Source organism: Anolis sagrei, chromosome 1 (assembly GCF_037176765.1).
Source record: "Anolis sagrei isolate rAnoSag1 chromosome 1, rAnoSag1.mat, whole genome shotgun sequence".
NCBI lineage: Eukaryota > Metazoa > Chordata > Lepidosauria > Squamata > Dactyloidae > Anolis > Anolis sagrei.
In genome coordinates, this window is record NC_090021.1 from 328,664,353 (window position 1) to 328,687,824 (window position 23,472).

The 23,472-nt window shown below is 42.0% G+C and overlaps 1 protein-coding gene across 1 annotated transcript; it reads right to left on the bottom strand.

Annotated features, from left to right (window-relative positions):
* Positions 1 to 4,538: 4,538 nt before the first annotated feature.
* Positions 4,539 to 21,650, bottom strand: GPR132 (G protein-coupled receptor 132). The gene is made up of 2 exons (XM_060754883.2): positions 21,470 to 21,650; positions 4,539 to 7,060 (listed from the first exon to the last, which is right to left on the bottom strand). Exon 2 carries the CDS (start codon positions 6,998 to 7,000, stop codon positions 5,987 to 5,989), a length of 1,014 nt encoding a protein of 337 aa, XP_060610866.2. The 5' UTR covers positions 7,001 to 7,060; positions 21,470 to 21,650; the 3' UTR covers positions 4,539 to 5,986.
* Between the last annotated feature and the right edge of the window lie 1,822 nt (positions 21,651 to 23,472).

The following is a 23,472-nucleotide window of genomic DNA, read 5'->3' on the forward strand; positions in this document are numbered from 1 at the left end:
TGGGAGGAAAAGTGGGAAGGAATAGGTAGGTACCTCTCTTTCATAATAGTCCAGATATCTACCTCAACTTTGATAAGTTTTACTATAGGCCACAGCAACGCGTGGCAGGGCACAGCTAGTATAGCCATAAATGAAGCAGCTAAATGACAACAATGGGAATGGTGCAATGTTACAATGCTCTGTGTTTTATGTGATGATGTTTTATGTATAATGCTTTAATGGTTAATTCATATTTATATGTTATTGATTTTAGTTAATGCTATGCATTGTTTTTATATGTATGTATATTGACAGCATTGGGTGGTTGTAGGTTTTTTCGGGCTATATGGCCATGATCTAGAGGCATTCTCTCCTGACGTTTCGCCTGCATCTATGGCAAGCATCCTCAGAGGTAGTGAGGTCTGTTGGAACTAGGAAAATGGGTTTATATATCTATGGAATGACCAGGATAGGACAAAGAACTCTTGTCTGCTGGAGCTAGGTGTGAATGTTTCAACTGACCACCTTGATTAGCATTTGATGACCTAGCAGTGCCTGGGGCAATCTTTTGTTGAGAGGTGATTAGATGTCCCTGATTGTTTTCCCTCTGTTGTTTAGCTGTTGTAATTTTAGTTTTTTAAAATACTGGTAGCCAGATTTTGTTCATTTTCATATTGACAGCATTGAATTTTGTCACGTTGTATACCACTCTGAGTCCCCCTCAGAGTGAGAGAGAACAGTATAGAAATGCATTAAATAAATAAACAAACAAATCCCCATTCAGCATGCCACTGATAGCTGATACAGTACAAAGTTAAAAGAAAGACATATTGGGGCACAGTCCTCCCCTCCTGGATGCCAGATCTAGCAGGAAACCCAGCTGAGTGGAGCCATATACCTCTCTCTGCCAAGAAACAGCTCTAACTCCTTTCTCTGCAGAGAGAAGCAACCAAAGCCTAGTTGTGCTTCTTTCCTTAGAGCAGTGATTCTCAGTCTGTGGGTCTCCAGGTAATTTGGTCTACAACTCCCAGAAATTCCAGCCAGTTTACCAGCTGTTAGGATTTCTGGGAGTTGAAGGCCAAAACATCTTGGGGAACCACAAGTTGAGAACCACTGCCTTAGGGAAAGGAGTCAATCCTTTTCCTCTGTGGAGAGAAACAACTGAAGCCTTCTTTTCTTTCTCTCCCCAGAGAAAGGAATCTGTCTCCTTCCTCTGAGGACAGAAATTATGGCAGTTCAGTTGTGCTTTTGCCCAGCGAGAAAGGAGTTCGCATCCTGGCTGCCATTCTCTCCCCAGAGAAAAGAGTCAATCTTCTTTCTCAGAAGAGCAGTTCATTGTTTCCATCAGCAGAGGAAGAGCTTTTCTTGGAGTAGAGAAAATATTCTTCACCTCAGCAAGGGAGGGGTCTACTTTCAAGAGCTCATTGCAGATACCCTGGTGCTCCACTGCCCTTGTCTTAATCCACAAAGGGAATCTTGGCAAGTAACTGAAACTGTGTGGCACAAACTCACACAATATGAGGGACTATTCCTTCCAATCGTGGTAATACTAGGGCTCACCCTCTACTCATCTCAGCATCTACCTTCTAGCTTCATACTAATATTTCATACAAATATCCTGGAAATTTTGTTTATAATCCATTAAAAATACAAATGTATTGTCGAAGACTTTCATGGCTAGAATGACTAGGTTGCTGTAAATTTTTCAGGCTGTATGGCCATGTTCCAGAAGCATTCTCTCATGACGTTTCACCTGCATCTATGGCAGGCAACCTCAGAGGTTTCCGGGATCTGGAGGCTGTGCTCAACTCCAGCCACAGGGAGGTGCTGGCATTTCATCTTCCATGCTGAGGAGCTTTGTTGTCCGTAGATATCCTCCCAATTGAGTCGCTGGCATGTCCTTATGTGCACCTTTTATTCCCTCCCTACTTAAAGCAGTACCTATTTGTCTACTCACAGTGATGTTGTCAATCTGCTAGGTGAGCAGATCTGACAACTTCTGAGGATGCCTGCCATAGATGCAGGCAAAATGTCAGAAGATAATGCTTCTGGAACAAGGCCATACAGTCTGAAAAACGTACAGCAACCTAATAATACACGTGGTGTGTCCATTTTATGTCAATGTGAAGGCTGATCATTGTCATAATTCATAGCAACATCAGTAGGCTTTTTTTCTTTCCAAAAGGGCAATTTAGAGCATTTAGTACATGGTGGTGTGGCCTGAATTCTATATCCATTCTGGGAGAAAATGAAGTTGCTTTGCAGAATAAGAAAGAGCCATCAATTTTGCATCCTATAATTAAATTACATGTAATAATGAGATTAGATACAGCCATGCTTGTCAAGCCAATGTGTTAATGTGGATAAGCCAATAAATGAGAAGGCTAAGACTTGGAAGAACATCTGTGAAGGAATTAGTTAAGATCCAGAAGTGTAAAGATAGATAATTGAATACTGAAATCAGAATAGTCCATGCCATCATATTCCTCATTTCTATATCTAGCTGTGAAAGCTGGACAGTAAAGAAAGCTTATAGGAAGAACATCAATTGAAGTTCCAGAGAAGAGTTCTGTAGATAACAAGACTGGCTAAAAATACAAATCAATGTGTCCTAGAGCCAAGCAGACCTAAACTCTCCTTTAAAGCCAAGATGGCTAAACTAAGACTGTCAAACTTTGGCAGTATCACGAGGAGAGATGTCATTAATGTCTAGTAAGGTAGAAGGCAGAAGGAAAAGAAGAAAATTGGATCATTGAAAGACTTAGGGTACATCTAATATATAATAATATACTTTTATTTATATTCTGCTCTATCTCCCCCAAGGGACCCAGGGGGGCTTACAGAACACATATACGGCAAACATTCAATGCCGTTATACAATTAACAAGGACAGGCAATACATAAACAGAGGTCAAGGCTTTCCCCATCTTTTTCCATTTCTGGCATCTGAAGGCTGTGCTCGACTCTGGCCACAGGTAGGTGCAATCGCTCCATCTTCCATGCCGAGTTTTGTTGTCCATAGGTGTCTTCCCAACCCAGTCGCCAGCATGGCCTTTTAATACCTCCCTGCTTAAAGCGGTACCTATTTGTCTACTCACATTGCTGTTTTTGATCTGCAAGGTGAGCAGTCTTACGGTGGGAGCCCACCCTGACCTGGGCTTGAACTGCCAACCTTTCAACCGGCAAGATTTTCTGCAGCTTAGCAGTTTAACCCACTGTGCTAAGCCCGATCCACTGTAGACTTAATGCAGTTTTACACCACTTTACACGTAATTGCCATAGCTCAGTGCTGTGGAATCATGGTAGTTGTAGTTTGGTGAGGCTCTATCCCAGTGGTTCTCAACCTGGGGTCCCCATGTTTTTGGCCTTCAACTCCCAGAAATCCTAACAGCTGGTAAACTGGCTGGGATTTCTGGGAGTTATAGGCCAAAAACATCTGGGGACCCCAGGCTGAGAATCACTGCTCTAGCCCTTATAAACCCACAACTCCCCTGATTCCAAAGCATGGAGCCATAGCAGCAAAAGTGACACCAAACTGCATTAATTCTACAGTGAAGATGCATCTTTAGGAAAGCAGTGGACCTGCGACTTAAGAACAGGGCAGTTGATGGTTGGGTGACTTGGAGGTTTCTCCATATATGCCATATATCGAAGTTAACTTTGAATCAGTTTAGCAATAAATAAGCTAGTTGAAAACTTTTATTCCTTCCACAGGATTGTGATTGGAATAAATTGCTAGGCTTTGCTACTCTCTGGTGGTGAGAACTATGTATTGCAATAGAAATAGGTGTTAGGGTTGGGAAACTCAATCTTGGCATGCTGCTCTGGAAACAAATTTACTGTTCAGACAGAAATAGTAGCAAGGTAATTGAAGACTCTTTTTCCAAAAGGCTGCCAGCAACACCTCTGCCGGTAATGGAGACATCTGGCACTGGAGCAACTCGGTAACGGAAAGAATGGAAAACACCTGGGGATCATATATGGGATGCAGCTTTCTCTGCCACCTGCGCTGTTCCTCCGTCTTGACCACCTGAGGAATTGGTGAACCCGAAGCCTTGGTTCTTGTTACCCAATTGACTGCCAACTTGTGATATCTGGCATCAGCTAATATTTATGCTGTGCTATAATTGAAGTTATCATACTTTAGACATATGATGAGACAACATGAAATGAAAAAGTTTGGGGAGAAAGGCTATTTTTGCATAACAGGCCCCATGAGTAATCTCATTCACAGAGGTAAACCTATGCAACGTATTTTCAGTGCCATGTTGGCATGAACACCATGAAATATTGGATTCAAAGTATTCTGTCCTCAGTGGGTTGAAGTATTGTTACTTGAAAAATGTCTTCCTTTCGTATGCTCATATTGGACTATACAAAATATTTTAATGTCAAAATGTGGCTTTCTTGAGTGCCCAAAAACCTTGATAAAGATAATTCTGTATCTTGGATGACCTTCAAAATTGGCACAGTTGTTCTCGACTTTGTAACAGCAACAAGAAAATCTCTTAAGTTATTTACTGCATCAGAGATTTTCCACCACAAATGGTCATTAGATGGCTTATAGAAGTATAACAAAGTCCTTTATTAATGAACAATCAAACAGAAACTTTTCTTGTCTTCAATAAAGTTAAACAAATGCTTCCAGGATTTTATGCAACTGGTGGCTTCCTAATCTTGCCCACGAAGGACAGGCAACTGTCTTAAATAACTGCTTCTTTACTTTAAAGGAAAATCTATTTTTTAACTTCTCCTGGGCTGACTGTAATCTAAGTCTTACTGATGTGGGCTCCGCTACCGGGTCGAACTGCGTCTCAAGCACCGAGTGGACCTACCAGTAAGGCCAGTAGATTCTCCAGCTCGAGTTCTTTGGTCTTCCAAACTTTTACCCTCTGAAATTCCTCAAAGCTTTAGGGTTGTTTCCCTGGAAATCTTTGGAGATTTTTGGATGCTCTTAAGACTGTTCTCCTCCAGAAAGTCTTAAGGGTTGAAGCTTTTGTACAGGAGAAGCTTGTACATGACCTCTAAACTAGCTTTCCTTACTGAGACTAACTAAAAATGGCTCCCTTCCCTTCCCAATTGCCCTGAACAAGGGGCAGAACCAAAACTTAATGACGATGGACAGGTGACTTGCCCTACGACTGCAACCAAAGGAAGCCACCCCTCTGCAGAATCCCTGAAACCCTGGACTGTAAGCAAACATTTAATACAAAGCAAACAAAGTTGGAGCTCCTGGTATAGCCGTACCAGCACAGTTTTACTGATATTGTTATTGTCTGACTCTGTCACTGAATTATTGCCATAGTTTGTAAACTGCCCTGAGTCCCCCTTTGGGGGTGAGAAGGGTGGGGTATAAGTACAGTAAATAAATAAAATGATAATATTTGGGAGTTCAGGAAGTTGGCTGGTCCTGGGGGCTATGACATTTTCCTGCAGCCATCCCTGAGGAAGAAAATTGTGTACAGAGCAGCCTAAAGGATTGCTATTAAAGCAGACTTGTTGGTATTGGAAGCAGTAATAAAATCAGTAAAATATTGGGTCATTTATTTAAGACAACATAAATGTTTAGACAAGAATCAGCATGATATAACAAATGACCCCAGAAAGGCAATAGTGTTTATTATTCCTCTCTCCATTTAAAATTGTCATAAACAGCTATACATCACTCTTGCTCTCAACCCAGCGGATGATAATCAGATTATCTACCACCCGTGAGTTGTGTTGTCTGACCCACCAGTTTGAACCTTCTGTGTGCCCCATTCCTAGTACATTATCATGTTCTGCAAAATGTTCAGATCCAGCTGCAAATCCAAATGTCATGACATCATCCCATTGTAAACAACAACCATGATGTACTCAAAGGGCTATTCACCACGTGCAGTGGAATGGTTCACGCTCTTTCCTAGAGCAGGCAAGCTTTTTCTCGACCTCAAGCCCATAAGGAAAAACATCAGACTATTATCTCCCTCTTCTTATTGCTATGGAGCTTCCGTAGAGGAAAGATGTGCTACCTGTTCTCTGGATTTCCAACTGTAAGTGTCTCCTTTCGTGGAGATATCTGAGAAGGAGAATCCTGAACCTTGCTACTCTCTGTCTGCGAAACGTTGGAGAGCCGAAACCCACAGAACTGGAAAGTTCGGCATATTTCCTTTCTGGCATTTTCACTGGCCAGCACATAGATGAATGGGTCGGCCACAGCGTTGGCAGTGGAAAAGCACAGGAACACCACTGATGTGGTGTAGATCTTTTTTTCAAAACCACAGTTCTCGTTTGGATACAGTAAATAGAAGATGGCGCGTATGAGTACAATGCAGTGGTAGGGAGCAAAGCAGATAAGAAAGATGACAATGACGGCAATAGCCAGGCGCTTAACTTTAGCTTTCTGCAGTGGGCTGAGGCTACAGCTGGTCTTAATGCTTTGAAAAATTTTGTAGTTCATGAAAATCAGGATCAGCAAAGGGACAATAAAGCCTACAAAGAAGCGGGAGGCATTGTAATAGGCCAGCTGAGTGTTGAAGGGTGATTCAAAGCATGTGGTGAAATTTGAGTTTTGGATGTCCTTTACGAAAAATACAGGACAATAGATCACTGCAACCACAGCGAAGAGAGCAACTGTGATCACAGTAGCAGTTCTTTGGCTCCGATACCATTTTCCCCTGCTCTCCAGGGCCTGAACGACTGCCACGTAACGATCGGCGGAAATACAGCACAAGAGAAGGATGCTGATGTAGATGTTGCAGAAGAAGATGTAGCCGGTCACATGGCATGACTGCATCCCCATTGTCCACTTGTGGTCATTTTGCACATAGATAATCCAGAGGGGGAGCGTGCTCAAGTACATCAGCTCACACAGTGACAGGCCAAGCAGGTAGATGGCAGTGATGTTTTTCCTCCTGATCTGCATGAAGGTGAGGATGGCTGTTAAGAAGTTGGTTGGGAGCCCCACAGCAAAGATGACACTGTACACAACAACCAAAAGTTGCCGGCTGTTTTCATATGGCATAACGGTGGAATTGCACATGTTGCCACCATGCGCAGGATCATCCAACAAACATGTCCTTCATCTGGGCTATCAATAGGCCTATAACGAGAGAAAAAAAGAACACCATTAGATATGTTGAAACAGGGTGAGGAACTAAACCTGCTCTCCCATCCTCTTCCTCCTTCATTGTCGTCATTGCTTTCATAGTTTAATGATGGAGGTGGTGGTGCTGAAGGTCATAACATATCAACAATGTTATTATTATTATTATTTCACTCAGCCCTTCACATTCTCTAGAGTTAGAGGCGCAAGGCTGTTGTGAACGTGAAAAACTGCAGATAAAGTAATTGCTATTATTTTCCTGGAAAGAACACCTCTCCAAGAATTTGTAGGTTCTCCGGCACTGCACTTTGGTCAACTTCTGCTGGATAGGATCGCACTGGAGGGCCAAGAGATTCCAAAAGAGGTGTTCTCTATAGGAATATCTAGGTCTTCCAGCATGACTGGAGGAAGTTGCCCATTGAGTCAGACTTGAGGATGCAGATATTCCTACAGAGGACATTTTAAATTAAACCCATGAATAATCAAATCCAAAAAAGTCAAACCTACAAATATGGAGGTCCAAATGTTCAATTATTGCTACTATTACTAGAACGGTTTTCAATATTCCTACTGGGACTACTATTAGTACACCATCTTTCCCCCAGTATTGAGACCCCAAGTGGTTCACAGCATAATAACTCAAAAACAAATATATTATAATATTCAAACATAATTAAACTTAGGTAAAGTAAAGGTTTCCCCTGGCATTAAGTCTAGTCGTATTTGACTCTGGGGGGTGATGCTCATCTCAATTTCTAAGCCGAAGAGCTGGCGTTGTTCGTAGATACCTCCAAGGTCATGTGGTCAGCATAACTGCATGGAGCACCCTTACCTTCCCGCAGAAGTGGCACCTATTGATCTCACATTTGCATGTTTTCAAACTGCTAGGTTGGCAGAAGCTGGGCTTAATAGTGGGAGCTTATGCCGCTCCCCGGATTTTAACCAGTTCACATATTGGAGACATTCTGCAATATTTGATTTGCAACCAGTTTGAGCATTTTGCAACTTAAAAGATGTGCCCTGAGCTCTCCTTCTTTGCTACCCAGCATGCCTTTGAATTGTTTCTCCTGTCCTGGTTGTTGTAGTATTTATTTATTTATTTATTTATTTATTGCATTTATTGACCGCCCCTCTCAGCCCGGAGGCGACTCGGGGCGGTGAACAACACAAAGAAGACAGTGTACAGCAGGTCTAGACATACAAAACAGACAGATACAACACAACTAAAAATCCGCTTCGTCAAGTCCTGGGGTCATAGCCAAAATTCGCAGTCTTAATTCATTCCAGTGTCAATTAACTATACTTAGTTGAAGGCCTGCTCAAAGAGCCATGTTTTTAGGCCCCTACGGAAGGCCATCAAGGAGGGCGCCTGTCTAACTTCAACCGGGAGAGTGTTCCATAGCCATAGTAGTAGATTCTGCAATGCTTCCATGACTGAGATGACCACATTGGGTTGTGGTTCCCCTCCGTCTTGCTCCATTGCATCTTGCACAAGTAACACAGAAGTAGGTTAGGCAATGTGTCATCTTTAGCTGAAGCTAGGTAGCACTTCAGCTCACATAGCCTTTCCTATCTCTGCCATATCTTGTCTACACCCGTTCTCATTTCCTTTTCTCATTTATGTTTGCTGTCTTGTTATGTGTAAGAATCAGTTGAGGTCGTATCAAACCAAGAAACACAAGTAGTCCTCCCTGGTGCCTCAAATATTGGTTTTGATGAAGTCATTGAAATTAAAAAAAGGATTTCTAGACTGTGGCTCACTCATTAGCTAAAATAGAGGCTGTACTCAAGAAATCAGAAGACAATTGAGACTTGGAAGGGCAGATATGAAGGAACCAGACAAAACCTTTAAATAGAAAGTTGTATCAGGAGAAACACAAACATCATAATCGTCCTTGCCATAGTATTTATAATTATGATAGCTGGACAGTGAAGACAGCTGACAAGAAAGTAAATCATTCCAAGAATGCAGGAGAGTTTTACAAAAGAGAGTTTTAAGGGTAAAATCGATTGCCAAAAATGATAAACAAATGGGTGTGGAAGCAAATTAAGTCTGAACTCTTTGTACAAAATGACTAAACTGAGGCTATTGCGTTGAGGGCATAACATGAGATGACATGACTCACTGGAAAATATGATATTGCTTATAAAATCCACAAATATTGGCCCAATAATCAGGCTTATAAAGTGAAAGGTAAACTGGAAAGCAGAGTGGTTTGAGTGCTGGACTATGATTTTGGAGATCAGGGTTTGAATCCATGCTTAGCAGTGAACTCACTGAGTGAACATGAGAAAATCACATTCTCCCAGCCCCAGTGGGTGTTATTAACTGTTCTCAAATCAACTGAGAAATACGGGAGCTGTGGTGGTGCAATGGGTTAAATCCTTGTTTAAGCTCCAAATGGTCTGACGGGTGGCAGCCAGATAGCTCACTGGAGTGGCATACATGGAGCATACAACCCCCCTGTTATATCAGCTCCGCTGGCTGCCAGTCTCCTACTGAGCACAATTCAAAGTGCTGGCTTTAGCCTATAAAGCCATAAATGGTTGTGTCCCAGGGAACATATCTCCCTGTATGAACCATCTCAAAGATTAAGATCATTCGGAGAGGCCCTGCTCTCAGTCCCACCAGCTTCGCAGGCACGATTAGTGGGAATGAGAGACAGAGCCTTCTCAGTGGTAGCCCCTCAGCTGTGGAACTCCCTCTCAAGCAATATTAGATCAGCCCCTTCCCTCCTGACCTTCAGAAAGATAGTGAAAATGTGGCTTTGGGATCAAGCCTTTGGTGAATAACACAGTGCAATAGATGGACTTGGAATTATGTGTAATGATTATCGGAATGGCCTGGTCTATGATTGCGGATAAAGTGGTTTATAGTAGTAATTGTAATGTTTAAATATTTAATGATTGTAAGTTCGTTTTTAAAATTTTAATTGAAAAGTTTATTTAATTGTATATTGGATGTATATTGGTTTTAAGGCATTAAATTATTTATTTATTTATTTATTTATTTATTTCGTATACTTCTACCCTGCCCTTCTCAACCCCCGAGGGGGGGCTCAGGGCGGCTTACAAAAAGGCACATCTTGGTGCCCATATAATACAATAACATATAAAAACAATAATAAATGGTCAACAATTAAAACAATAAAACAACAATATATCACACAATCGATAGCCAATCTCAGACACAGTGTTCGCCAACTCAGAGTCATATTTCGTTCCACATTGTCCATTCCTATCCGTCGTCACAGTCCTTTATTCATCTGCCAGATTGCCCAAACGCCTGGTCCCACATCCATGTTTTTAATTTCTTTCTGAAGGAAAGGAGGGATGTTGCTGATCTAATTTCCCCGGGGAGTGAATTCCATAGGTGAGGAACCACCACTGAGAAGGCCCTGCTCCTCGTCCCCGCCAATCTCACTTGTGACAGAGGCGGGGCCGAGAGCAAGGCCTTCCCAGACGATCTCAAATTCCGAGGTGGGACGTAAAGGGAGATGCGTTCGGACAGATACGCTGGGCCAGAACCGTGTAGAGTTTTGTAGGTCAAAACCAGCACTTTGAATTGTGCTCGGAACTGGATCGGCAGCCAGTGGAGCTGACATAACGGGGGTGGTATGCTCCCTGTATGACGCTCCGGTGAGCAGTCTGGCTGCCTCCCGCTGGACTAATTGAAGTTTCCGAACAGTCTTCAAAGGCAACCCCACGTAGAGTGCGTTGCAGTAATCTAACCGGGATGTAACAAGAGCGCCGTGGCCAGATCCGACTTCCCAAGGTACGGGCGCAGCTGGTGCACAAGTTTTAATTGTGCAAAAGCTCTCCCGGTCACCGCCAAGACCTGGGGTTCCAGGCTCAGCGATGAGTCCAGGATCACTCCCAAGCTGCGAACCTGCGTCTTCAGGGGGAGTGCAACCCCGTCTAACACTGGCTGTAACCCTATGCCCTGTTCGGCCTTACGACTGACCAGTAGGACCTTTGTCTTGTCTGGATTCAATTTCAATATTGCCTATGCTGTAAGCCACCTTGAGTCCCCTTCAGGGTTGAGAAAGGTGGGATATAAATATAGTAAATAAATATCTTGGAGAAGTTTATTTTTTGGAATAGTGCTCCCAAAATCCCCCAGCACTGCCAATAGACCTTCTAGCTAAGGTGCTTTGAGAGCTATAGTCCAAAAGGAGCATTTCCAAACTCTTGTTCTTTAAAAAATATCAGAACCTCTGCCATCAAATGATGGCCAGTCTGAAGCAAATGAGATGTTGTCCCACATCCAATGAACAGAAGCTAGACAGATGGACTTTTAAGTTTTACCTCAACGCTGACAATGGGATGGGACAGCTGGCCAGAACGGGAAGCACAAAGGACAGAACGTGAAGTGAAAACAACTCTGTCTTCTAACACCTGCCAACATTTCCTGTCATCCAACATCTGTTGCTGAGGTGGCTGCTTCCTTCGACCTAATTAATGGGGTGGTCCTGCTCCATATTCTCTCGGATTTCAAATTATATGTGATGTTAAACCATAGTTTCATGAAGTTAGTTTGTGGAACTTTAATGTCGCCAAGTCCCCAGCTCGGGAGATTAGAAGAGCTGTGGTTCAAAAACAGTAATTTTGCCAAACTTTGTGTTAAAATATATGTTTACAAACACTCTAAGCATCTTTTCCCCCTTACCAATATATAGCAGCTGTGAAAATTTTGTGCAAGGATCAATAATACACAGCAGATGGAAAGAGGAAATTGAATCCTTTGCCAGCCGACTGTGATCCTAATTAAAATCCCTATCTCTAGAAAGTACTAATTTCTGATCATGAAGGCAATGTCCTCTGGCACACGCAGGCTGGTTTTGCAATAACGTACGGTTCTCTTCTCTTGTGAAAGTAACCAGTTCCTAGTTTGATTTCATATTTCACAAATGAGGATCTGAGGACAACATACTCACCCTGTGAAAGAGGATACAGAAACACCATGGAAAAGTATTATGTATGTATAATTCAGAAACAATTAAGCCTGCTAGTACAGCTTTTGAAGAAGCAAGATCCTTATAGGAAAGTGTTCAAAATGTACCCCTGCGCCACATTTGGCACCTATCTTTCTATAGCCTTTGGGGACCTTTCTTTACTCGAGGTTTTTTTCACTTCCCTAGATACTACTTTGGTGGGTCTGTTGCAGTATCTATGAGGGTTGAATGAAAAGTAATGCCTCCACCTTCGTAACTCCTCAACAGATGGCAGTACTGGTATGCGGCAGGTACTGACTTGTTCAGTAGACTTTCCTCTACAGTTCCATTTTGGCAGGAAGCCTTAGCATTGAACGGTTGTGTTGTTAAAGTGCAAAGAATGGAACCTCGTGCAGACAGTTGGTCAATGTGACTTAAACAACGTGCAGTCATTGAATTGGTAGCAGAAGGTGTCACCCCAAAGTAGATTAATCAGAGAATACAAGCTGTTTATGGTTTTTTTGGTCGTGTCAGAAGTGACCTGAGAAACTGCAAGTCGCTTCTGGTGTGAGAGAATTGGCCGTCTGCAAGGACATTGCCCAGGGGACGCCTGGATGATTTGATGTTTTATTATCCTTGTGGGAGGCTTATCTCATGTCCCTGCATGAGGAGCTGGAGATGATAGAGGGAGCTCATTCGCCTCTCCCCGGATTTGAACCTGCGACCTGTCGGTCTTCAGTCCTGCCGGTACAGGGGTTTAACCCACTGTGCCACCGGGGGCTTCTTTGTTTATGGTGATTGTGTTGAAGTGAGTACTGTGTGTCGTTGAGCAAGAAAGTTTAAAGATGCTGAGGTGGGAACATCTGACCTGGGTGACAAACAAAGAGTTGGTCGTCCTGTGACAGCAATTCCACAAGCAAAAGGTTGACAGAGTGATTTAGGATGGTCGTTATATCACTCGGAGAGAAATTTCAAGCATGATTGGCATTTTACAAGAACATGTGGGTCACATTATTGCTTTGCTAGGCCATTGGAAGATCTGTGCATGATGGGTTGTGGAAACAGAGTGTTGACTACTTCCGTGACGGCTTCAGAAAACTTGTTCATCGTTGACAGAAATGTATCCAATTGCCTGGTGATTATGTCAAAAAGTTAATAGTGGGAGTTAAAGAGTACATTCTAAGGATTATTTCTGCATTTGATTTATTAAAATATTCCCATCCAAACCCAAATAACGATGGTGAAGGCATTATTTTTCATTTAACTCTTGTATGTAGGGAGTTTAGTATCTTCACATCCCGGAATGACCCCATTCACCCAGACTGGTCATGCCAACTTTCCTGCATGGAAGGACCAATATAAAGTCACTTCCTGAACCAGTTAAGCATTGCTTGAGAAGTCCACGGAGGTTAACGCCCAATTCGGAAAAACAAAGCAAGCCACAAGGCAGAAATGGCTGAGAAAGGAAACAGCAGGGAGTTAGCTTTCAATGTAGAGAAATGGGCAGAACGCCATATATTTAAAAATATATGTGACCTATTTTTGGTTTTGAAAAACAGGTATTTTTTTAAAAATAGGGGGCCCTGCAACCTATTTCAAAGATGAAAGGCAGCTCTTGATAACTTCCAGGAAAGTTATCAAGTGTTTTTAGTTTTTTTTAAGAGGGGGCAGACGAGTCCAAGGCTAGGGAGTCTGGAGGAGTTGAAGGACTCTAAAGTAACCACATGCAACCCCACTTTGCCCAGACTTTCCCTAAACATGTTGTTCACTATGTTACCTGCAGAAGCACATTTCAAACAAGCTGACTGCATCAAAAGGCGTATAGTGTCTAAATCAAGGGAAGTAATGGTGTCTCTCTATTCTGCTTTGGCCAGACCTCACCTGGAATAGTGTGTCCAATTCTGGGCACTACAATTTAAGAGGAATATTCACAAGCTGGAACGTGTCCAGAGGAGGGCAACTAAAATGATCAAAGGTCTGGAGACTATGAATCCCTCCGAGGAGCATCTTAAAGAGTTGGATATGTTTAGCCTACAGCAGAGAAGGTTGAAAGGAGACACCCATCCCTATGTTCAAATACTTGAAAGGATGTCATAAGGAAGAGGGAGCAGGCTTGTTTTCTGCTGCTCTGGAAACTAGGATGCAGAGCAATGGGTTCAAATTACAGGAAAGGAGAGTTCACCTGAACATTAGGAAGAACTTTCTGACTGAAAGGGCACTTCCAGACAGCACCAAATTGTGAGTTTTCCACAAAGGGCAAAAAAATCCAGGACTTGACAGCAGGTTCGCACACAGACCTGTTGGTCCTGGGATTTCTGCCTGCAACATCCAGACTTGCTGCTTCGTTACTGGACTTTGAAGCCTGCAAGATGGCCACTTGCCAATTTCGGTGTTTTTTAAAAAAACTTTAAATGAGCAGATGCAAATATGCACATCATTCATACAAGTTTTTCCTGGGTTATACATGTCTGTTCTCCATTGCTTTATCCTGAAAAGATGGAGAAAGTTGATTATATGGTAAATTTTTTGATTTTGTGTTAGAAACTTCATTAAACGTCTGGAGTACGAAGTTTCCCTTGCCAGGGTAAAGTTTTCGCCCTTTAGTCAACTGTGACCATGTTTTTAGGATACAAAGAAGTTTTCGCCCTCTAGTCGACTGTGACCACGTTTTTAGGATACAAAGAACCAACATGTATAACCTGCGAACAAACTGTTGCACCCCAGGACAGGAAGAGCCCTCTGGTTCTAATCACCACACGTTGAATAGGTAAAAACAATCCTTTTATTGAAGATAAATAAAAAGCAGCAGAATAGAAAGCACTTTAAAGAAATATGTAAATCCAATTAAGTAAAAAGATAAGCAAGAACAAAATAGTCCAGGGTACAGTTCAGCAAAGTCAATGAAAACAAAGACCACACTTCTCTAATGTAATAAAACCCAGGAAACATTAATCCAAGGCTTGAGTATGCAATCATAAAATACAAGAATCAAAATCATGAAACAAGAAATACTTCAGCATGAATCTTCCAAGCAAGGTTTCCATGAAACAAGGATGAGAACTTAACTTGATTCTAAATGATGCTTCATCTGACTACATTTCCCATACTTGGAACTTTTATCCCCTCATTAAGCTATTCCCCACACTCAGAAATTGGTTTCACTTTAATTGAGACTCCCTTATCTTTTTCTGTCGGAGCCTGACAGAATGTCGAAGGCACTGTTCGGCCTGTCTGTTCTGACTAATCTCCTGCCTTTTATCTATTTGTTCATTAATTTCTGCAGGTGCCGAGTTGTTTTCAAGCCCCAAATCCCGGGAACTCTCTGCTAGCAATTCAGGGAGTACATCATCATCCCCACACCCTTCAGGGATATTCTCATGGGAAACTACACTTTGAATAGGGGTCTCCAGGTCATTCTCTGCATCAATCTCACTGACCAACCATTGCCATCTTGAAAGTCATTGACATCACTCCCCACATCCAAAGCACCCTGATCCTGAAACACAATCACAGGCTGAGCTCCAACACAAACCAACATCAAAAAATTCACAGGGTTGTCATAAGTCACGGTCAATTTGACAGCAATCATCATCAACAAAAACAATGAGAATTCTTTTCCAAAGAACTTGAGGGCTACATCGAGTTACAAATCCTCCAGCCCTTTTGGATGCAACCATGGCAATTAAAGTATTGTTTTGTGAAGCATCAGCACTCTTTGGCAGAGAAAGCTAAAGACTTGACAAACTACAACTCCCATGATTCCATAGCATTGAGTCACGGCCATTGAGTGGTGCTTGACTGCATTAGTTCAACAGTGTAGATGCACCTTCACATAAGGTACTAAAAGCAAGAAAGTTTGGAAGAAAGAAGGAGTGGATTTTAATGTGAAAGTACCAGAAGCTTAGTTTGGTGCGAGAACAATTTGCGGTGATGAACATGTGCGGAGAAAAACGTTGTTCCTTATTTCTCAGTGTATGTCAGCAGCACCCTTCCCCACTTCCCCACCAGCCGGTTGTTTTGCACCTGACAAAATAAATTCCAAAAAGTGGAAGTCTGCCTATATCTGGAGCTAGTAAAAATACCTGATTGTGGAAAAAGTATTTTGTACTCTCACTTTCAGACTCTCCTAGCCAGCATGGCCAGTGCTTGGCTGGAGGCTTCTGGGAAGCATAATTCAAAAAGGAACTTTTCCAAAACTCTGAGCCAAACATATTGCTAGTTAAAGAGGCTATATTCTATAAGGCTGTCAAGTCTGAAGAGTCCAGATGATAATTACCTATGTGTTGTTGAAGGCTTTCATGGCTAGAATCACTGGGTTGTCTGAGTTTTCCGTGCTGTATGGCCATGTCCCAGAAGCATTCTCCCCTGACGTTTTGTCCACATCTATGGCAGCCATCCTCACAGATTGTGAGGTCTGTTGGAAACTAGGCAAGAGGAGTTTATATATCTGTGGAAGGTCAAAGGTGGGAGAAAGGACTCTTGTCTGTTTGAGGCAAGTATGAATGCTGTAATTGGCCAGCTTGATTAGCATTGAATAGCCTTGCAGCTTCAAAGCCTGGCTGCTTCCTGCTTGGGGGAATCCTTTTTTGGGAGGTGTTAGCTGGCCCCGATTGTTTTCTGTCTGGATTTCCCCTGTTTTCTGAGTGTTGCTCATTAATAACTGTTCTGATTTTAGAGTTTTTAAAATACCGGCAGCCAGATTTTCTTTCCTCCTTTCTGCTGAAATTGTCCACATGCTTGTGGATTTCCATGGCTTCTCTGTGTAGTTTGATATTGTGGTTTGTAGAGTGGTCCAGCATTTCTGGACAGTAAATAATCAGGAAGCAGCCAGGCTTTGAAGCTGCAAGGCTATTCAATGCTAATCAAGTTGGCCATCTGCAACATTCACACTTGCCTCCAGAAGACAAGAATTCTTTCTCCCACCCTGGACATCATTCCATAGATATATAAACCCCACTTGCCTAGTTTCCAACAGACGCCTCAACTTCTGAGGATGCTTTTTATAGATGTGGGCAAAATGTCAGGAGAGAATGCTTCTGGAACATGGCCATGCATTCTGGAAAACTCACAGCAACCCAATCATTACCTATATTTGTCACTCTCCTACTGCAAAGTTCTGTTCTGAAACTGTTTTAAGAATTATGTATACTTTTGTATAATTGTTAATTGGGGTTGCATGTTATATGCTATGCTATGTATTACCTTGAGTGACATTATTGGCAAAAATAATATGTGTTAACAATAATAATAATGTATCAAAATCCATTAAAACAGAAACAATGAGTTGAGAATACTATAATTAAAACAAACAAACCATCTGGTCCACGAGCAAAGCTAAAGCATTATGTCACCCTGCAAAACCAATGTACCAGAGACAGTTGTGAGAAAGACTTCAACATTAGGGGCAGGACTGGCTTCTAGCATTTATTTATTTTAATTCTCTAAGGGGAATCACCACAAGTTTCATTACAGGAAAGTTCCTACCAAGCAACGTTTTATCATACGTGGCGGGCGTGTCATAAAGGCAAAAAAAAAATGCTTAGAAGATGAAGCAGAATGTGCTACAAGAAATTTTCAAAACCAAACTAGAACTTGATCCAACTTTATTTTTACTGCGTCTATCAAATGAAAAGATTAAAAAGTCAAACTTTAAGATACTCCACTATGATCTTAGCAGGGGGAAAACTTCATGCGCAAACGGAAGAGTATAGATTGACTTTCAAGTGAAAATCAGATTATAAAAATGCTAGAAATAGATTGACAAATTATCTTGTTTGATCAAAGAGAAATCAATGGATACTTTTTTTTAAAAATCAGAATGTATCTTTGATGTGGGTTGTTGTAGGTTTTCCGGGTTATATGGCTATGTTCTAGACGCATTTTCTCTATCTTTTATGTGGTATTAAAAAAGAAAGAAAATAATGATGATGATGATATGAGGATTTAAAAATAAAACTGCAAAGACTCTGGCACAAGCCAGTAAAGGTGATCCCAGTGGTGACTGGCACACTGGTGCAGTGCCTAAAGACCTTGGCTTGCACTTAAAAACACTCAGTGCTGACAAAATCAACCCTAAACGGTTCTGGCCCAGCCTACCTATCCGAACGCATCTCTTCCTACGAACCCTCCAAGAAGTTAAGATCATCTGAGGAGGCCCTGCTCTCGATCCCGTCTGCTTCGCAAGCACGCTTGGCGGGGATGAGGGACAGGGCCTTCTCTGTGGTAGCCCCTCGGCTGTGGAACTCCCTGCCTAGGGATATTAGATCAGCCCCCTCCCTCCTGACTTTTCGGAAGAGAGTAAAAACCTGGCTCTTCGAGCAAGCATTCGGAACCCCGGAATAGATAGTCAAGCTTGAGATGGAGAATGACCCAGGAACAGCCAAGACGATGAAACGGATGAGGATTAGAATGAGAGGATATAGCTCTTTTTAAATTGTATTTTTTGTCTAAATGCACTTAATTGTTTTTGCTTTTTGAATGTATGTATTGATGGCATCGAATTGTACCGATATGTAGACCGCCCTGAGTCGCCTGAAGGCTGATAAGGGCGGGATATATATAATGCCAATAAATAAATAAATAAAATCTGTCAGCAGCAAAAGGCTACGCTACTGGGATCTGCACACATTATTCTCCAATACACCACACAGTTCTAGACACTTGGGAAGTATCCAACGTGTGATCAAATACAAAAGCCAGAATAGTGATCTTGTTTGCTGTGTACTAACCTTGTTATGTATCAAATAATAATAATAATAATGAAAAAGGAAATGGAGGGCCTGATTCTGGCAGCCCAAGAACAAGCCATTAGAACAAATGCCATCAGAATCAGAATTGAAAAGTCGACAACAGATCCCAAATGTAGACTCTACAAGGAAGCAGATGAAACAATTGATCATATCCTCAGGTGTTGCAAGAAAATCGTGCACACAGACTATAAGCAGAGGCATAAAACCGTTGCTCAGATGGTTCACTGAAACTTGTGCCACAAACACCATCTGCCTGCGTCAAAGAACTAGTGGGATCAAGCCTGAAAAAGTTACAGAAAATGAACACGTCAACCTACTCTGAGACTTCAGGATTCAGACTGAGAGTTTTGGAGCACAATACTCCTGACCTCACAATCGTGGTTTTTTTTTAAAATTGTGTCAGAAGCAACCTGAGAAACTGCAAGTCGCTTCTGGTGTGAGAGAATTGGCCGTCTGCAAGGACATTGCCCAGGAGACGTCCGGATGATTTGATGTTTTTATCATCCTTGTGGGAAGCTTCTTTCATGTCCCCGCATGAGGAGCTGGAGCTGATAGAGGGAGCTCATCCGCCTCTCCCCGGATTCGAATCTGCGACCTGTCAGTCCTGCCGACACAGGGGTTTAACCCACTGTGCCACCAGGGGCTCCAATCATGTTAAAAAACCAGAGTGTGGATAGTCGATGTTGCAATCCCGGGCGACAGCAGGATTGAAGAGAAACAACTGGAAAAGCTGACACGATATGAGGATTTAAAGATCGAACTGCAAAGGCACAAACCAGTAAGGGTGGTCCCAGTGGTAATCAGGCACTGGGTGCAGTGCCTAAAGACCTTGGCCTGCACTTAAACACAATCAGCACTGACAAGATTACCATCTGCCAGTTGCAAAAGGCGACCCTACTGGGATCTGCACACATTATTTGCCGATACATCACACAGTCCTAGACACGTGTGATCCAATACAACAGCCAGCAGAGCGATCTTGTTTGCTGTGTACCAATCTTGTTATGTATTAAATAATAATAATAGTAATAATAATAATAACAACTTTATTTTTGTAGCCTACGTCCATCTCCCCAAAGGGACTAAGGCCAGCTTACACATGGGACAAGATGTCCACAAAACATCAGAGCAAAACAGTCCATTAGAACAAAAAAAAAATACAACTAAAATAAAACATAGCTAAGCATAACAAGCAGGTAAAACACCACCAAATAAAACATAAGGCTATTAAACAACAGCCTTAAAACTCACTCAAACAATCCACAAACAAACAAACAAACACACAATTACCAGAAGTACTAAGATGGGCATGATCATCAGGCTATGAAAAGAACCAGGTATGGGATTGTTCAAAACAGCGTAGTATAGGACCAGGGGATTGGAAGAAGTGCAAAGAACAGAGTACTATTTGGCAAGCTTTTTTTCATGCCAGGAGCGACTTGAGAAACTGCAGGTCGCTTCTGGTGTGAGAGAATTGGCTGTCTGCAAGGATGTTTCCCAGGGAACACACATTGAGATTTTCTATATACTGTGGTATGGCATTTTTTCACTGCATACTACGGTATTGTAGTAGGTAGATTACTGTGTGGAAGGGTCCCGTATTTTCCTTGATGAAACTTATAGAAGTTACTTTTGATGACAGCATTCCCCCAAATTCCCAGTCAAATATATTCATTGGTTGTGTTGGCTGAGGGATTTGGGGACATGTAGTCCAAAAGTAAATTTCCCAAACTCAAGTTCCCTCCACATAGGCAATGCAAAGAAAACACAGAGGGCCCTTCTACACTGCCACATAAAATCAAGATTATCTGATTCGATAATCTGGATTATATGGCAGTGTAGACTTATATAACCCAGTTCAAAGCAGATAATGTGGATTATCTGATTTTAAAATCTGTATTATATTGCAGTGTACTCATATAAACCAGTTCAAAGCAGATAATGCGGATTATCTGATTTGACAATCTGTATTATATTGCAGTGTAGACTCATATAAACCAATTCAAAGTGATAATGTGGATTATCTGATTCGACAATCTGTATTATATTGCAGTGTAGACTCATATAACCCAGTTGAAAGCAGATAACGTGGATTATCTGATTTGACAATCTGTATTATATTGCAGTGTAGACTCATATAAACCAGTTCAAAGCAGATAATGTGGATTATCTGATTTGACAATCTGTATTATATTGCAGTGTAGACTCATATAACACAGTTGAAAGCAGATAATGTGGATTATCTGATTTAACTATCTGGATTATATGGCAGTGTAGACTCATATAACCCAGTTCAAAGCAGATAATGTGGATTATCTGATTTGACAATCTGTATTATATTGCAGTGTAGACTCATATAAACCAGTTCAAAGCAGATAATGTGGATTATCTGATTTGACAATCTGTATTATATTGCAGTGTAGACTCATATAACCCAGTTGAAAGCAGATAATGTGGATTATCTGATTTAACTATCTGGATTATATGGCAGTGTAGACTCATATAACCCAGTTCAAAACAGATAATGTGGATTATCTGATTGGACAATCTGTATTATACTGCAGAGTAGACTCATATAAACCAGTTCAAAGCAGATAATGGGGATTATCTGATTTGATAATCTGGATTATATGGCAGTGTAGAAGGGGCCTGAGTGAACATCAGTAATAATTCTTTTTAAAAAAACCCCAAACACTTGTGCTAAAACAAAATAGATGTCTTACCTTTGCAAGAAGCAATCCCCAAATTTAAGATCTTCAGAGATGCATTTTCTATTGATGGCGTTTGTGGAGTGACGGAGAGCCTCCCAGCAAACACTGGCATCGACTTTTCTTGCCACACATGTATGAAACCAGAGCCAGGAAGTGACAGTCAGTTGTGGCGTGAGCTCACATTTTAAACAAAGGAAAAAAGAAGGGGGAAAAAATTCAGACAACCAGCTCAATTGTTTTGTCACCACCCATTTAGCAGCCTTTGAGAAAATAATAACAATCATGGACTTTCCTTGCAAGTCAGCAGTACAGACATTGCAGCATAGAAGGCTCTCGTGTAGAGTTCCAGACGGACACAGATTCACTTTTCTAGTTCTCAATTCTGCCCCTGCACTGAGTTTTCCATCATGCCACAAGAGTTAGTTGCCTTTCCGTACACATTGGATACACTCATTTTACTGTTTCTTCCTCTGGAAGGGTCCACCCCACTGATGGTGTTTTAAAATATTTGTTGTACCTTTGCAAATCCTGGGGCTTCCCCTGAATTGAATGACAACTTTTTGCCACTGCTCTTTTATTATTATGGCCCCATATAATGCTATAACTGTTATGTCCTGGACCCAGTGCTATCCAACATCTTGTTCAAGGGCTTTGAGGACAAAATAGGAGGCATGCTTTACCAAATTTGGAGAGGACACCAAATTGTGAGGAAGAGCTAATACCCCAGAGGACAAGATTGGAATCCAAAATGACCTTAACAGATTAGAGAGCTCGGCCAAAGCTAACAAATTGCATTTCAACCGGGAGAAATGTAGGGTACTTAGTGTCTTAGTGAACCACAGACAAGCATCTCGAGCTCTGAAGATGACCTAGGAAGGAATTCCACTGGAGCACTGCAGCATACCAAAATATCCGCGAGTTACTCTGAACCATGCCTGCCACGGTTCAGAGTAACCCCCGGGTATTTTGGTGTACTGCAGTGCCCCAGTGGGATTCCTTCCTAGGTCATCTTCAGAGCTTGAGATGTGGCAGGCTCAAACCCAGAACCTCAACCAATGGCTGATACCAAATGAAATACTCCCCCCCCCCCCCCCGGGCACACAGAGGACTGGGCAACTTGGAAGGCGCTGAACAGACTGCACTCTGGCACCATAAGATGCAGAGCCAACCTTCAGAAAAGTGGAATCCTCGACATGCGAGTGTGGAGAAGAGCAAACCTGCTGCAATGAGCCCTGCCACATGCACAATGGAGGACCTTCTTGCAGCAACACCAGAAGTACTCCAAGTGGCCAGATACTGGTCAAAGGACATTTAATCAACTACCAAACTCACAAATTTTGTATTTTGTCTGTTTGTTTGCTTTGTTCTGTTAGAAATGTAATATAATTGACTGGTTGCCCTGACATGACAAATAAATAAAACTCTGAACCATGCTCTGACTTCTAAGAAGCACTGCCTAAATATCAAGCAAAAGGTGGGTGCTAGAAATAATATCATACTAAAGTTGACTGGCACAACCTGGAGATCACAACCAGATGCAGTGAAGACATCTGCCCTTGAGTTTTGCTACTCTGCTGCTAAGTACGCATGCCTAGAGTAGAACACATATCACCGCATTAAAGCAGTGGATGTCGCTCTTAATGAGATATGCCTTATTATGACAGGATGTTTACGCCCAACACCACTGGAGAAATTATACTGTTTAGCCAGTATCCCACCACCTGACATCCGTTGGGAAGTAGCAGCCAATAATGAAAAGACCAAGGCAGTGACATCTCCGGCCCATTTTCTGTTCGGATATCAGCCAGCAAGCCAATGCCTTAAATCAAGAAATAGTTTTCTAAGATCTACAGGAACACCTCATAGAATCATAGAATCAAAGAGTTGGAAGAGACCTCATGGGCCATCCAGTCCAACCCCCTGCCAAGAAGCAGGAATATTGCATTCAAATCACCCCTGACAGATGGCCATCCAGCCTCTGTTTAAAACCTTCCAAAGAAGGAGCCTCTACCACA